The 16,353-nt window shown below is 32.3% G+C and overlaps 2 protein-coding genes across 2 annotated transcripts; both read left to right on the top strand.

Annotated features, from left to right (window-relative positions):
* Window positions 1-2: 2 nt before the first annotated feature.
* On the top strand, window positions 3-7,116 carry let-355 (RNA helicase; the record flags this gene model as incomplete). The annotated part of the gene is made up of 16 exons (NM_059203.6): window positions 3-78; window positions 138-391; window positions 765-1,022; window positions 1,231-1,433; window positions 2,198-2,369; window positions 2,846-3,021; window positions 3,070-3,241; window positions 3,545-3,642; window positions 3,690-3,803; window positions 4,246-4,426; window positions 4,756-4,859; window positions 4,910-5,117; window positions 5,350-5,430; window positions 5,763-5,896; window positions 5,949-6,131; window positions 6,648-7,116. The coding sequence occupies 16 exons, from the start codon at window positions 3-5 to the stop codon at window positions 6,802-6,804; spliced, it is 2,571 nt and encodes an 856-aa protein (NP_491604.3). The 3' UTR covers window positions 6,805-7,116.
* A 2,685-nt stretch (window positions 7,117-9,801) lies between these two features.
* hil-8 (H15 domain-containing protein) lies at window positions 9,802-16,324 on the top strand. The gene is made up of 7 exons (NM_059202.5): window positions 9,802-9,890; window positions 10,798-11,062; window positions 12,802-12,859; window positions 13,436-13,614; window positions 13,852-14,486; window positions 15,781-15,866; window positions 15,912-16,324. Exons 1-4 carry the CDS (start codon window positions 9,814-9,816, stop codon window positions 13,489-13,491), a joined length of 456 nt encoding a protein of 151 aa, NP_491603.2. The 5' UTR covers window positions 9,802-9,813; the 3' UTR covers window positions 13,492-13,614; window positions 13,852-14,486; window positions 15,781-15,866; window positions 15,912-16,324.
* Window positions 16,325-16,353: the final 29 nt, after the last annotated feature.

Raw genomic sequence — 16,353 nt, 5'->3', positions numbered from 1 at the left:
AGATGGAAATCAAAAGCAAATTTCCGGCGTGGAAGAAGAAAAAACGAAAGTTTCAAATTGACAAAGATGGGAAGAAAAGTAGGTTTTATCCGTATTTTAAATTAAACTTTTATCTGATTTTAATCTCCATTTTTAAGTCAAACCAAACCCCGGTGCTCAAATATCAAAAATACTTCAAAATGGTAAAGTCAATGGAAATTCACGACAAACTGGTGGTCAGGAGCAAAAATTTCAAAATTTGGAAGCATTAAAAAAGAAAACAATGTTGCTGAAAAAAAAGAAAAAACAAATGAATAATTTTCAAAAAGAAGAGGAACTACTGTCATCTACTTTTCGAATTACAAATGGAATTTTAAAAAAGGAGAAGAAAATTGAGGTCACAACGATTTCGGTAAGCATACACATAATTTTTTTCAATTTTTTAAAACGATTTTTCGGTGTTATTTCGATTTTTCGACTTTTCGATTCTCTGGAAAATCGAAAAATCGAATAAAAAATGTTCAGAAAATTAATCATAAAATATGATTTTTTAAAATCTAATTTTGTTTATATTGATAAGAAAAAACATAAAAATTTCTTCTAAAAAGAAGAATAATAGCCAAAATATTAAGCTAATTTTCGAAAATTTTGTTTAAAAAATCGAATAAAAACGATCAAAGAAATTTTTCGATTTTTCGATTCTCTAAAAAAAAATCGAAAACCGAACACCCTTGTTCCGAATGTAAAGGAGCTCCTTTTATCAATCAATAATTATTAAATTTCAGACACAAACTCCAAAAAAACTACCAAAGACCCCAATATCGACTCCTTCTAATTCGAAAAATGCCACACCAATGTCTACTCGAAAGCATTCTTCGTCTCAACAATCGCCTCCACATTTCGAAGCAAATTACGAAAAGTTTTCAAGACCCCAACTTCCAATTGATGCTGTTGAACAACAATTGATGTATGAGTTGGCATCACAAGAAACGCTTATTGTAATTGGAGAAACTGGATCAGGAAAATCCACACAAGTACCTCAGGTTTGTACATTGATTCTCGAAAAGTCGTGCTCCGGAAAAACCGAAAAACCGAAAAATTAGTTTTTTTAAAATTCTTTTTTGGATTGGCTGAAAAAACACCAAAAATCGAAGCAATTGCTCAAAGAAAAGAAAACCGAAAAATCAGAAAAAAAATTTCTTCAGCGCCAATGGTCCTAAAGTGAAAATAAATTATTCAACAACTTTTCAGCTTTGCGTACGTGCTGGAATTGCCAACAGCGGATCTATTGCCGTAACTCAACCTCGTCGAGTGGCTGCTATTTCCCTAGCATCACGAGTGGCAACTGAAATGGGAACAAATATTGGTGGAATCGTCGGATATCATGTACGATTCGAGAATGCAACTTGTCATAAAACAAAGATCGAGTATATGACTGATGGAATTGTATTAAGGTTTGTTTGAAGTAGCATGTATTCAATAAAAATTTTGTTTCAAATAATCCAAAATGGTTTGAATTACCGAGAAATAGCAAAAGAAAAAGGGAAAAAATCGAGAAAGAATGAGAAATTAAACTTAAAAATCGCGTTTCTCAATTTTGAGTGATCTCTCCGAATAAAAAAGTTTCGGTTTTTCGATTTTTCAGAAAATCGAGAAACGAACATTTTTCGTTTTTCCGAATTTTGAAAAATCGAAAAATTGAAAATTTTCGTTTTTTTTAAATTTTTTAGATTTTTCCGATTTTTCAAAAATTAGCCTAACATTTTGGCCATTCATCTTCTTTTTCGAAGAAGTTTTTATGTTTTTGCTCATCAATATAAACAAAGTTAGGCAAAAAATCATATTTTATGGTCAATTTTCTGAATCTTTTTCTATAAAAAATCGGAAAATCGAAGAATGACACCCTTGCTCCGAATTGTTTTAAAATTGGCAATTGCAAAATTGTTGACTTATTAAAAAAAATCCAATTCCTAAAATGAAATATAAGAATGTTTCTATTAGTTTCTATAAGTTTCTAGAAAAAAATTATTTTTTTTTCTAAAATGTTGATTGTCGAATAGCCGAATTTTTGAATTGGAAGCCAACTTTTTAAAAGTTGAATATTTATTAATACTGAACAATTTTTTCGTATTTCTGAATTTAGACAATTTTGAGTATTCAATAAATTCGACTTTTACACGTTTTCCTAATTGCACCTAGATAATCGGAAAGTTTTCAGAAAAGCTCTTGTCTCTCCTCTTCTCGATAAATACTCTTGCGTAATCATTGATGAAGCACACGAACGGAGTCTACATTCAGATGTTCTTATGTGTATTCTGAGACAATGTCAGGATCAAAGAAGGGAAACAAATAACCCGCTAAGATTGATTATTATGTCAGCTACATTACAGGTAATAATTATTCGGAGAAAAATTGCCCATTTTTCAACAAAATACCTAAAATGTTAGTAATTTTCCTTTTTAAAAGATAATTATAAGTTTACTTAATTTTTCATCGAAATACACACAATTTGATTAAAATTGAATTTTATGGTTAATTCTTTGAAAATTTGTTTTTCAATTTGAAAATATTTTGATATATTTCAGCCCTTCATTCGGAACAAAAATTTCGGTTTTGTAAAATTTATTATCTGAAAATCGAAAAAAAAACTTTATTTGTTACATATTTTCAATTATTTTCTCTATCCTATTTTTTTGATAAATCTATAATTTTTAATTTAAAATGTCCCCCTATTTTTTGTCTCTCGATTCATCAATTTACTCTTAAAAACACCGACAATCCAAAAAAAATATCGGCGACATTCTTGATTCGAAAAACAAAAATTATCCATTTTTCATGGTATATCAGGGAAATAAACTTTTTTCAGGCAGAAAAATTCCAATCATATTTCAACAATGCCAAGGTAGTATTGGTTGCTGGTCGTACCTTCCCAATTGAAGTTTTCCACGTGAATCCGAAGATCAATAAATCATTTTCTTCAACGGATTATGTGTATAATGCAGTTATCTGTGTGAAATATGTTCATTTAACAGAACCCAAGGGGTGAGGATTTTTCAGAATAAGCTTTAAAAATTAAATTAAATATTTCAGACGCGATATTCTGGTTTTCCTAACAGGAAGTGAAGAAATTGAAGCCGTAGCATCTCAACTCGCCGAGCTCAATGGATCACTTCCAGCTTCTGCTGATGTTCTTATGCCAGTTCCACTTTATGCAGCTTTACGACCGGAGAAACAGAAAGAAGCTTTTAGGAAAACTCCACAAGTATGGTTCAGGGTCAAGGGTGTTGTTTTTTTTTTCAAATTAATTTATTGTTAATTATTGTAAAAATTAGTTTTTTCCAGAAAATTGGAAAATCGAAAATAAGAAAAAAAGACGAAAAATCTAAAATTTTCGTTGCTCGATTTTTTTCCAGACGATGTAGACACCCTTGTTCAGGGCTGTCACAAAAAATTTTACTAAAATTCACATTTCTATCTGTTCGTTTTTTTGACCGAAAAAATCAATTGTTGTCAAAAAAAATCAAAAAAAATATGTATATTTTAATAAATATTTTTTGGCTTTTAGGGCGCCCGAAAAGTAATCATCTCGACAAATATTGCTGAAACATCTGTAACAATTCCTGGAATTAGAGTAGTAATCGATTCGGGTAAAGTTAAAACAAAGTAAGATTAATTTTCAATAGTTTTATAGAAATATCTTTAAATTTCAGACGTTTCGAAGCTTTTAATCGTATCGATGTTCTAAAAGTTCACAATGTGAGTAAGGCTCAAGCCAAACAAAGAGCTGGAAGAGCTGGAAGAGATGCACCTGGCAAATGTTATAGGTATTTAAACAATTTTTAAAACCAAAAGTCTTAAATTTTCGAAGCTATGTCGTAGTTATAGTTTCTTATCAGTAAAAAGTGTCGTTGTTCTGATAAAAATCAAGCTTCTCGGCCTTTGTTTAATATTCTGAAATGTTGAATAAATTCAGCGTCAAAAAACTGTTAAAAAAGTAGGGAAAAATTAGAAAATCGATCTTAAATTTAGTATAAATGTTATGTGAATTGACTCGTACATTGCTAGTTAAAATGTTAAATGTGATTTTTCAGAAAAAAAAGTGTACTGTTTAAAAATTTATGAGTTTCCCAGAATTTCTCGCTCACCTTTCTTGAAAAATATAAACTTAAAGTACTATAGATGATCTATTATTTCTGTTAAATAAAAAAAAATAAAGTGAAGTATAAAATATACTGTACACTCGAAAAAATTTACTAAAACTTTCAGACTGTATTCCCGAGAAGACTTCCACAAATTCGAAGCAGAAAATATGCCAGAAATTCTACGTTGCAATTTATCAGCGACATTCCTCGAACTAATGAAGCTTGGAATGAAGAATCCGCATCGATTGAAACTTATTGATCCTCCTGAAACTGATAATATCAATGCTGCTTTGTTGGAGCTTACGGTGAATTTTTAAAGAACATTGGCTGTAATGTAATTCATGTCAAAAAATTTATGAGATTTTTTTTGTAAAAAAATTAGATTCTATTAAATAGTTAACATTTAAAAAAATCCGAGAAACGCCATTGAATTTGGTCTGAAAACTCCAAAAAATGTGAGTTCATCCTAAGCAGCATTTTTTGCGAAATTAAAAAAAGAGATCACAAAAAAAAATTAGAAACATCTTATACTTTTTTACAATCATTTTCTATCATTTAACACGAAAACCTCTTTCAAGAATAATTTCAAAAAATTTCGTTTTCTTATGAAATATCACGAAATATTTATTTTCAGTCACTCGGCGCAATTCGTCCCGTGAATTCGGATCGAAGTAAATTCGCACTCACTGAGATGGGAGATGCATTCTGTATGTATCCATTGCCACCAGATCATGCAAGGTATACTTTTAAAAAATATTCACATAATTTCATAATTATATGATATTCAGAATTCTATTCCAAGCTCAAAAGGAGGGATGTATTATGGAAGCGATTAAAATTGTTGCAGCAATGCAGACAGATGCTCTATTTTCTGGAGCTGGTGACTCGAAAAGTGATGCAGATGTTGATAGAATTAGAAGACGATTTGAAACGAGAGAGGGTGATCATATCACGCTACTCAAGCTTGTTTTAGTTACTAATCAGTTTTTTGATCAGGTAGGTACAAAAATAGAGTATGTTTCTTATTAAAGATTGAAATTCGAAAATTCTACATGAGAAATACGAAAAATAAAGTTAACTTTTAAATAAATCGAAAAAAAAAACACTTCCCGGTTTTTACTATATCGCAATTTCACAAGATTAAGCATGCCTTCTTGACGGCGCGGAAAAAAAGTTTATTGTAGTCTTTTTTGAATTTAACTTCTACCAAAAGTTTCAAAATTTTCAGTTGAACAAGAAAACAGAATCTGATGCGAGATACGGGAAGGCCAATAAATCATTGGAACGTGAATATAATCAAACTATCAGGGTAAGTACAAATCTAATAAAATTCAGTATTCTTAGAGCCAACAAATTTTTCGGTTTTTATTTCAGAGAAAATCAAAAAAAAATTAGCTACAAAAACGAAGATTTTCGATTTTTTAATTGGAAAATTGATTTTTTTTAATGAGTAGAAACATTTACAGAAGGTCGATAAATTAAATTTATCGAGAATATGTTAATTTTGATAAGGAAAATAATATTTTTATTTAATATTGAGAGATTTTGAATTTTTCGAAAAAGCGAAATTTTAGTTGTTCGATTTTCAACAAAAAAGAAAATTTGACACCTTTGTCTGGGACCACCCATAGAAATTTACAGAAATTCTGCAATGATAATATGATCAACGAACAACATTTGAAAACAGCTTCAATGATTGAGGAACAATTAAAACAAATTGCAATTGAACAGAAAGTTACATTCTCAACGTGTGGAGCTGATTTTATGAAAATGAGGTAAAAAAGTGCATTTGAATCACAATCAAAAAGTTTTCTCTTTTAAATACAGAAAAGCGTTGGCTCTCGGAATGTTCTTGAATAGTTGTGAATATGATCGTCAGGAAGATCGATATCGATTAATGATTAATCCTGCGATTACTCTGAAAATTCATCCATCGTCTTGCCTCTCAAGATCAAAACCTGCATACATTGTGTTTTCTGAATTAATGAAGACTAATGATCTCTTTGCGCTGTAAGTTTTTTTTTCTTTAAAAAATCAGTTTTCTATGTTTTTCTCCGTGATCCATCCCAATTCAAACTTTGAGTTACAAACTTGAAAAAAAATTAAAAGGAGTTTCTTCAAACACTTCAAAGTGGTTTAAAAGTTGTTTTTAACTATAAACTTCAAAAAAAGATAAGGTTGAAAAATGTCGTACTTAAAAACTATTTTTGAAACGGAAAATCGGAAATTTTTGGCGTTTTTTTTTTACCAAATGTTTGAATCGAATTTTAAGCAAAAATCTTCAAACATTTTCAAGCATTTAAAGCTTTAAAAAGTCAAGTTTCAAGCGTTTATATTTCAAATATTTTGAGAAAAACTTGATTTGATTGATTTTTGAAAATATTTGTAAAAAATGTGATTTTTTTCGGGGAATCTTGCAAAAATACAAGAAAATTAAGAAAAAACCAAGACTACATAATTCAAAAGTTGATTGAAAACTAGAAGCAATTTAAAACTAAAAAAATACAATTATATTCTATTTTCCAGACAAGTGACCCTTATCGACGGCGATTGGGTTCGCCCATTGATCAGCGATCACAAGAAAATGCGTGCAAATCATTTGGCTGAAACGACAGAACGAGTACAACAAATCACTCGTTTAGAACCAAAAGCCAAAAAAGCAAAACTCAATGTCACATTTTAACGTTTTGCTCTTTGTTTTTCTCCCTCTTAACCTCTCAATTGTTCGTGTTTCTCGCTTCTCTTTCCGCCTTGAAACCAGTTATTTGTTTTTGTTACCCATCTCAATTTGTTTTCATTTTTATCCATTTTTCTGTTTTTCCCCCTACCTCTATATTTATCCACCAATTCTTACATTATCTCTGTCAGTCTCGAAACCATTCTCTTTCAAAAATCTCATCGTCTTACCATTTTTCGGTTTTTCATAAAAATAATGTTTTGCAACCGATGGTTTTTTTTTCAACTTTTGAAATAAGTAAACGAACAGAATAGAAGATTCATGTTTAGATATAGTCTTTCTGAAATTGGAACAGCATTTGTTGTTAATATTGGGACGGGAAATTAGCCGTTTGAAATCGAAGTGCAAACTAATTTAGGTCTCGTTAGGCATTGGCGGAAAAACATTAAAAATTAAAAATTTCTCCATTCGTCTCGAAACGACAATATTTTTGTTAAATGTGAACATGAGTGTCCCTTTAAAGAGTACTGTAGCTTCAAACATTTGTCACGGCGACATTTTTCAACGATTTGCCATAATTTTTCGATAAAAATATATTTATTCATTAAAAAACTGAAAAACTGAAATTTAACAACAAAACTTAAATTTTTAAGAAATTGAGAGAAAAGCTCTGAAATTTTATTCGTTATCGACGATAATTCCGCAGAAACAAAAGTTTAAAATTACAGTATTCTTTAAAGGCGCACACCATTTTCAATTTGACAAAAGTATTGTCGGGTCGAGACCGGAGACCGTATTTTTGGAGAAAAAGCTGCAAAATGTCGCGTCTGGGTAAAAACAATTAGAGCGTTCTGAAAAAAATCCGGGAAAAATTTCATGATGGTTACTGTCAACACAATCAATATTTACAAAGGTTGCCGAACCATGTACTGTAGATATTGTCAAATCGATTCGAGCCCAGAGACCAAGAGTAGTTGATTTATTCGTTCAGTACTGTTCCCTGTACATGTCATTGGTGCACTTTATCAAAGTATAGGTTTTTGAATTCCATAATGAGTAACTACTGTCCAAAATTACAAAAGAAAGTGACAAAATCAGCAGAAGGAGATGAGAAGTTAACATCGAGCAAACAAATGGTTTTACAAGAAGTCAGTTGAGATGACAAAGCAATTCACAAATTTCATTCTTGGAGCAAATCAGCCCAGTGTAATGGGACCTGGATGAAATTGTTCCCCCGATTTTAGATATGGAAAAAGCTCAATATGATTCTTGATTTTGAAAATAAAGCAATTTTATAAAGCAATACTGAAATTGATCTTCTAGGTCTATTTTAATTTGTTGTGACTTGGGCTCCTTTGAGCCCGCTCGTCCCAACTTTGCTGATGTATGATTGGTCTGGCTCACCCACTCGCCACCAATCATGATCAGCCTGTTCCATTCACTCAATAACTCTATTTCGTTCATTAACGATTGCTCTTAATAATTCCCATTTGAATTACCGCTAATATGTGTGTTTACGTGTGCAAGCGCGCTCCGTTGTACACTCGCGTTACTCCGGAGCATCGTTGCCCGTAAATCCACACAATAATTGCCTCGCCTTTTTAGGCCACTTCAGTGTGTGGGGGAGATTATTATTTTTTACTTTTATTTTTGAAAAGAATCCAAAAATTTTTAATTTTTAAAGAAAAAAACAATAACCAAGCTCTGTGCAAATCCCAGAGACTTCAGCTCCTTGTAGCAACTTCCTTTTGTAAAATCTGACTAAAATATTAGTAAATCACGAGAACAAGTAAGAATTAAAAATAGCAAAAACGATATATAGTATATACTATTACACAGTTCTAATAAAAACCAAGGAAATTCAAATTAGAAACGTCGATGTGTCACACAAAATTATTGTTCTAGAGTAATAAAATTGGAATAATTAAATAAAATCCCAAGAAATCTATGGAATTTTGAAGTTAAAATTTATATTAATACGTGACCATCATATAAATTAATTGTTTTCTTTTAAAAAAATCCATGGCTAGAGAGATTACGTGTAAGATAATAGCTCACAAACAAAACAATTCATTTCTTATAACTATTTTTATTGCGATTGCAAAACGACAATATTAGCATTAAATCGTACGTTTCATTCATATTTCATTCGGGTTTGAGGTTTCCGTAGTAGGCATTTCTTTATGCCTTCGTGCCTACCTAATGCCTTCATGAACTCTAGTGTTTGCTGATCTAAATGTTGAATTTTCGATTGGTTTTGTTGAAAGTCTGAATGCAGAAAATAAGGTTCTCGTGTACATTGAAAGCAGGCACCCGAGCACAAGGCAGGCGAAGGAATAGTGTCCTACTGTGGAGGAGCTTTGGTATTCTTGATGCTGGAGAGCTGAAATATGGGTTACCAGTGAATGGCGAAGATTTCGATAATCGACTTGAAAACTTGAAAACTCGCAAATTTAACAGCAAATTGACTTTTCATCTGAATCGAGCTTGAGACCATTTAAACTGCGCTAAGCTCCGTAAAGTTTTCGTAATTTTGGCGCTACAGTACCCCAAAAAAATTGAAAAAAAAGCGAATCTATTACAAGCGAGCCTATGATGATATGGAAGAGGAAATGCTGAGAGTTTCAGTTCAAACTGAAGGATTTTAATTCAATTAAAACTACCCGAAAATGACGAAAATTTACGATTTTCGGACTATACCTTCAAAATCTCGGCTCAATCAGCTCCTATAGAGGAACGGTAAAATCTGGAAACATTGGTTTTTGAACAAAATTTTTCCACAAAATTGAAAAATACCTATGAAGCTATGCATTTTTGAGTTTTTCAGAAATTTTTATTTGAAATAAAAAAAATATTCTGAAAAAACGAACATTTTCCAATTTTAAATGCTTCAAAAAAGGCGGAAACAAAATATTTTGTAGCGAAAAACTATCTTGTGTTTTTATACTTAAAATAGTTTAACTTTATTGGCTTTTGTTTTTTAAATCTAACAATTTCAATTTTCAGGAAACGATGATGGGGAGCGAAAAGTGTTCAATACTTTCTTGGTTTTTTATATTTGCAATGATTCCTCCAATCCTTCGTTCCACGAAGTAAGTTTTGTTATTCATTGAAAAACCCGCATGTTGTTTTTCGCACAAAAAGGAAATTTATACTGAATACTGAACTTAACTGTCAAAAATCTTGATTAATAAGAGGAACATCTGAGTTTCAAAGTAGTTTCGATGATTCTGCTTTGGAACCTTGAAAAATATAAATTTTTTTGCACTCTCGGTTAAATTTTTACAGTACTTTTGCTTTCTTCGCTCACTTATTCAGAGAAAAGAGAATACTAAACTTATTTCAAAACAAAAACCGAAACAATTTCAGCTCTGATAGGCTTATGGTTAGTAATGAGGTATAGAACATCATAAAGTCTCCATTAAGTCCCCACGTAGGCATGTACAGTAGTGGCCAAAATACATATATCTACTTTTTGTTTTTTGATAATTTGGCAAATTTTACAATAAGTATAACTCCGAAATTAAAAATGTAATTCAAAAACACTTACCTAACTAAATATAGACAATGTTTAGGTCAATTGGTTTTTACATGTATGAATTATAAAAAATATTTTCGATCCAAGTAACCTGATTTTTAAACATTTTGTCTGAACAGTGTCTTGTAAGACATTGAAAAACATTAATTTCAGTTTTTTTCAGTTACAGTTGAGTTACAGTCGCTCCATGAAAAACAGACTCACGAGATGTCGTTTTATTTCTAGTCATGATTTTAGTAAATAGTTTAAACATACAAAAACAAATAAACCTAATGATGGGCTATATTTTGTTAGTTGCAAATGTTTTGATATGAGGGGTTATGCTTATTTGAAAAATTTGCGAAATTAACAAAAAACTAGAATGTCCACTTCAGTGGATAATTTTTGACCAACACTGTATCTTGATTCGAGGCTATTCAAAGTTATTAAAATGTCTTATTTTTTAAAATTAACTATTTTAGAAGTCACGCGAAACGGTTGACGTACAAAGATATGATAGTTGAGATAAAAGTATTGAATGATCCAGAAGGTGCAACGCGGTTTGCTATTCTCAAATATATCGATGAAAAATGGAAGACCATAACAAAAGCGAAAGCAAAAGATCAACCAAAGGATAAAGGAGCTGAGAAAACGATTCGGACATTTTACAGAACAGCAATCTATGATCTTCGAAAAGATGGAGTCATTCAATATACAACGCGTGAAACATTTGCACTCACAACGCAGGTTTACAATAACTCATAATTTACAAAGAGTCTGCCATTATTACTCCCAGAATTTCAAATAAGACAGTTTTATTTCAAAGTTTAAGTTTCACTAGGCCACCACAAAAATTTTGAAAAATTTTGTGTTATATTTCATTGTTCTATTTTTGCAAATTTTGTATGATGTTGGGGATATTACCGTTACCGGGATCTCCGCGACTTGCACACTATTGCTAATACTAGAGACTGTCGCACCAATTTTCGATAACTAATTTTCATTTCGAGGTAACTATTTCCGAGAGTAATAACTCGGCATTCAGAGGCAAATTCCTGCCACACTTTGGCAACTTCCTGCCAACAACCTGGCAACTTATTTAGTGCCACTAAAATAAGTTGCTAAATTGTTGGCAGGAAGTTGCCATAATTTAGCAGGAAGTTGCCTCCAAATGCCGAGAACCTCAAAATTTCCTTATAAAATTTAATTTTGTGTGAAAATTCATGGGAATAGTGTAACTTTGCCTCCCAAAGACACTAAAATTCAATGTTTGAACAAAAATCTATAAGAAATGATCGAAGAATGAACAAGAATACCATTGAAGTAATAGAATATTTGAGGTGGATTTCTCAACCGAAAGAAGGAGTGTTAGATACTGCCGTACTATTAGAGACTGCCACACTAATTTTCGGAAGGTCAGCTAGGGTGCCGCACTAATAGATACGCCGTAAAACTAAATACGCAGCTCTAATAGAGAACATATGATAATTAAAGGTGGAGTTGCGACACTTAAGACTCTGATTTTTAGTCCCCAAATGGCCCAAAACTACCAAATTTCGTGATGTGACGATCTGAAAATTAATCAAAAAAAAAGATATGACGGGTCAAAGTTTTGGAAAAAATGACCTATTTTCTGCTCAATTCTCAAATTTGAACTTCATAAAATCACAATTTGCGGAAGTAAGTATTTATGTTATTGTAGTTTTTTAATGCATGTCTTTGAAATTGGTTACGTGGTATTTTGTTAATTGATGTGCTTCTTTGGTCGATGGGCGCACAAATATGTTACAGATCTGTGCACCCATCGACCGGAAATGTAAGTTCCGTTGGGAAAACACGTAATAAATTACTAACATATGTATCAGGGTTGGGCGGCAAACGATTTTTCCGTCAAATCGGCAAATCGGCAAATTGCCGGAATTGAAAATTACCGGCAACCCGGCAAATGCCGATTTGCCGCATTTGCCGGAAAAACGGCAAACTGTGGTTTTGCACTTATTTTTTTTTTGGAAATTTCAGAACTTCAACCTTAAATGGCAAAATTTAACGCATCCTATGAATGTTCGTACATTTATTTTGAAAAGTAAGCAAATTCTATGAAAATATGACAAAAATGCACAGTTTTAAGTGCTTCCGTCTTATAAAAAATCCCTCAAATGCTGCTACACCCTTTAAGACTTAAGCTGAAATTAGGGTTTTTTTTCAGAATTTTGAGCCGCCATAAAATTCTCATAAGAAATTCGGTAGTTCCGGGCAATTTTGGGTCTTAAAGCAGAGTCTCATATTTTGCTACGCCACCTTTCAAAGATGAGCAAGGATAAATACTTGTAACATCTTCTTTTTTGTGGTGGGACTCAAAGTTATCATAACCCAAGCGTGATTTACGACATATTCTTGCATAACTTCAAACAGGTTCTGTTCAGAAATTCGATAGTAAACTGACTTCCTTTTGTTCAAGTTTAACTCTGATAATTGAATTTTTTCAGGATCCTCAAAATAGCCCATTGAAAAAATCGCCTTCACGTGCAGCAGCAGGAGGGAAAGGTTAATTTTTTAATTTTAAATGTTACATTATAAAAACGGCGATTTTTAAATCTGATCTCAGCCCAAAAGGTCTCATAGCGATGGGTGTCTCTGTGTGGTTTTAGTCTCCATCGTACCATTACAGTATCCCGAACAATTTCATCCACTCCAACTTACTACGCATTTCCCAGACAAATTTTCTGTGGCTACATTAACCCTATAGTAATCGAAAAACCTCTATCTCATGACTTATTAAATTAGTTTCCTGTATTCACTTTATTATTATTGCATGCAAAATAGAGGGAATTACTATTGAATGAATATTTTTTAATCGGTCCCCAGTGGTGCAAGACTAATAGAGGCTTTAATTGTCCGATTTGTTATATAAAAATAATCGAACATTGAAAAAACCGGTTTTGTGTTTTTGTGTTTTTTTTTCATATTCAAGGGCTATTTGAAGTTAAATCTTTTAAGCTTAATTTACCAAAAAAAAATTACTAGAGTTTCAACAAAGTGCGACTTTGGCATTTACTATTAGAGGGTACAAGACTAATATAGAAGAAAAGGTGCGTCACTTCTAACTTCAAGGTTTTTCAGGTGACTCGAAAGCTCAAGGAGACAATGAGAGCTCAAGTAGCGAGGATGATGACTGATGATCATTTGAAAAAGGGCAAAGCAGAAGCAGAGTAGAGATTCGCCCGGCAGAACGGCCGTAAGACTCAACAACAATGACAAGGCTCGACGATATCACCAAGCCAAACAACAGCTGAAGAAAGGTATTTTATTGTTATTGCGAAAATAAATTTATTGGAAGTAAAGAGGTCGATTTTTAGATGTTTTCAAGAAAATCAAAATAAAATTGAAACCCAACTGGTACTTTTGAAAAAACAATATTTTCGCCAAAAAAACTTTAATTAATAATTTTTAAAATTTGCTCGTATTTTCAAACTAATTTTGCAATTCGGAGAAAACTTTTAAAAACATATACCTACATTATATTACAAAAGCTGCAGACGACATTGCGACGGAGGATCGTCGTAAGTATGGTAACATACTTCAGATAGCCGACAAAGATCACATAGTTCTGTGGTCCGAGCTGAACATCGAGGCAAAATCAAAACTGGGATTTGGACAGACCGGCGACGTGCTTCAAATCGAACGATCTGGCAGATCGGAAGCTTTAAAGATGTGTAGATTAGCTGGTCCTGATACCGTTCAAAATGCCTACAAAGAGCTAAAAATTTGGCAGTCGATAAAAGCGATTCAAATGGCAACTCCAAATTTTCCTGATTTTTATGGATCATGCGTTATTAAGGAAGTCCAAGGCAACGTGGAAAAACTTCTTCGTCATGCTGGAAAAGTGTATTGTGGAATATTCTCTGAGATATGCAAGAAAAGACTGGACAATATTAGAAGAAACTCGTTGACTTGTTCTGAGTCTGTGGCAATTATGCAACAATTGGTTCTCACATTGGCCATCGCTAAGGATCGAATATTATTAAACCATAGAGATTTATTTGGTGGAAATGTACTAATTAAAGTCACTGGCAAAACAAACCTCCATTATACGCATAATGGAGTCAAGATTACACTGATGAGGAAGGCTATGTTGTGTATCTTGTTGATTTTGGACAAAGTGCAATTGGCCGTAAGTTAATTTCCGTTTAAGTAAACTATTGGTCGAAGAACTTGAGTTTTTCAAGAAGTTGTAAAACTTCCAAAAAACCCGAAAACTGATTGTGAGAATTGTTTTTTATGCAATTTTTTTCAATATGTCGATTTACTTGGCCGCATTGTTAAACGTTTTTTTCGCAGGATTCTGTAGTTTTTGATTAGAACTATTGATTTCTAAATGTTTCCGCCAATATGTTTAGTGTCTTGGGTAGAAACCAATGTATTCATTGTATAAAATTTATTATTTTTTCTTTTTTTTCTGCAGTTTTCGACATACCTATATCTATTAGCTCTTATATGAAACACTGAATAACATATTGAAAGATACAGTGCGCCCAACCGCTATGGGACACCCCCTAACTTTCACGGTTTCAGACACTTTCGAACTTTTTTATGGAAAACTAGTATTGGAATCGGATTCAGCATACCAAAAAACCTCTGTACCTACAATTTTATTCTGATTGCTCAAAAATTGGGAGCAAACGAGCGAAAAGTTGAAAAATCGACCGCCCAACTGCTATGGGACACCCCCTAACTTTCAGGGTTTCAGACACTCTCGAATTTTTTTTATGGAAAACTAGTATTGGAATCGGATTCAGCATACCAAAAAACCGCTGTACCTACAATTTTATTCTGATTGCTCAAAAATTGAGAGCAAACGAGCGAAAAGTTGAAAAATCGACCGCCCAACTGCTATGGGACACCCCGAGATTTTGGAAATTTTTCACGAAAAGTGCGATTTTTTCGAAAGTGTAAAATTTTTAAAAAGTTAAATAACGTTCAAACACATGTTTTGCCAGTGTATTTTTTGTTCTTTATATCGTGGAAATATCGTCTTTTATATCGTCTTTATATTGTTCTTTATAAGAGGAAACATGCATTCTTCTAATTTTCACATTTTAGTACCTTTATCCGATTCCGAATCTAGTTTTCCATTAAAAAAAAGTTCGAATGTGTCTGAAACCCTGAAAATTAGGGGGTGTCCCATAGCAGTTGGGCGCACTGTAGTTTTAATTGTCAAAACTAAGAAGAAAATGTGCTAAGAAAAAAAGTTAAAAAAAAACAAGAAAATTAAAATTCCTGCAGCAAATAATTTAACACTTTTCCACGAGGAGCCTAGCGTAAATCGGTATGCTGATCAAAATTTTTGAAAGGATACTACGCTTTTTTTCAGCTCTGAAAATATGGCATACAAAATTTGCATGTTGGTCGTTCTGTTTCGACTGCACATGTTTTTATTCGTTCGATGAAATTACTTTTAATTACAGAGGACACTGCTACTTCTGATCTATCGTATGGACTCCCGAGAATTGGTGCCGAACTAATGACAAGAACGGTCACTGCTGAGAAACAGGTTTATATAAACTTTAAATTGATAGTTAAAAAATGAATTATTCAGGAGCTAAAGAAGAAATTTGAATTGATAGGAAAAGTAGATAACGACGCACAACTTCTGAATTCTGAGCTCATGAAATAAAAGAGGACGATTTCGCTAATCAAACAATTTTTATTTCAACGTTTAATCTTACAATTCACATATTTCTTGATAGATTCTAGTGCATTTTGACTCGGTTTGCTGTCGGTTCTTTTTTCTGAATTTCTATGCTATTTTGCTCATTCCCTCACAGCCTTAAATACTTGATTTGATCCACATCTCTTTCAATTCTTTTCATGTTTATTTTGTTTTGACAATATGAAAGTAACAAGTATTCAATTTAGTCCAACAAAAGAAAAGTACTCGAATTTGACAAACACCAAAAATAAATATCGAAATCTGGACATTGTAATAAATAAACGATTAAAAAACACAACTGAAAAACACAACAAAAATACGAAAAGTG

Source organism: Caenorhabditis elegans, chromosome I (genome assembly GCF_000002985.6).
Source record: "Caenorhabditis elegans chromosome I".
NCBI classification, from domain to species: Eukaryota; Metazoa; Nematoda; class Chromadorea; order Rhabditida; family Rhabditidae; genus Caenorhabditis; species Caenorhabditis elegans.
This window is presented reverse-complemented; position numbering and strand designations above follow the sequence as displayed.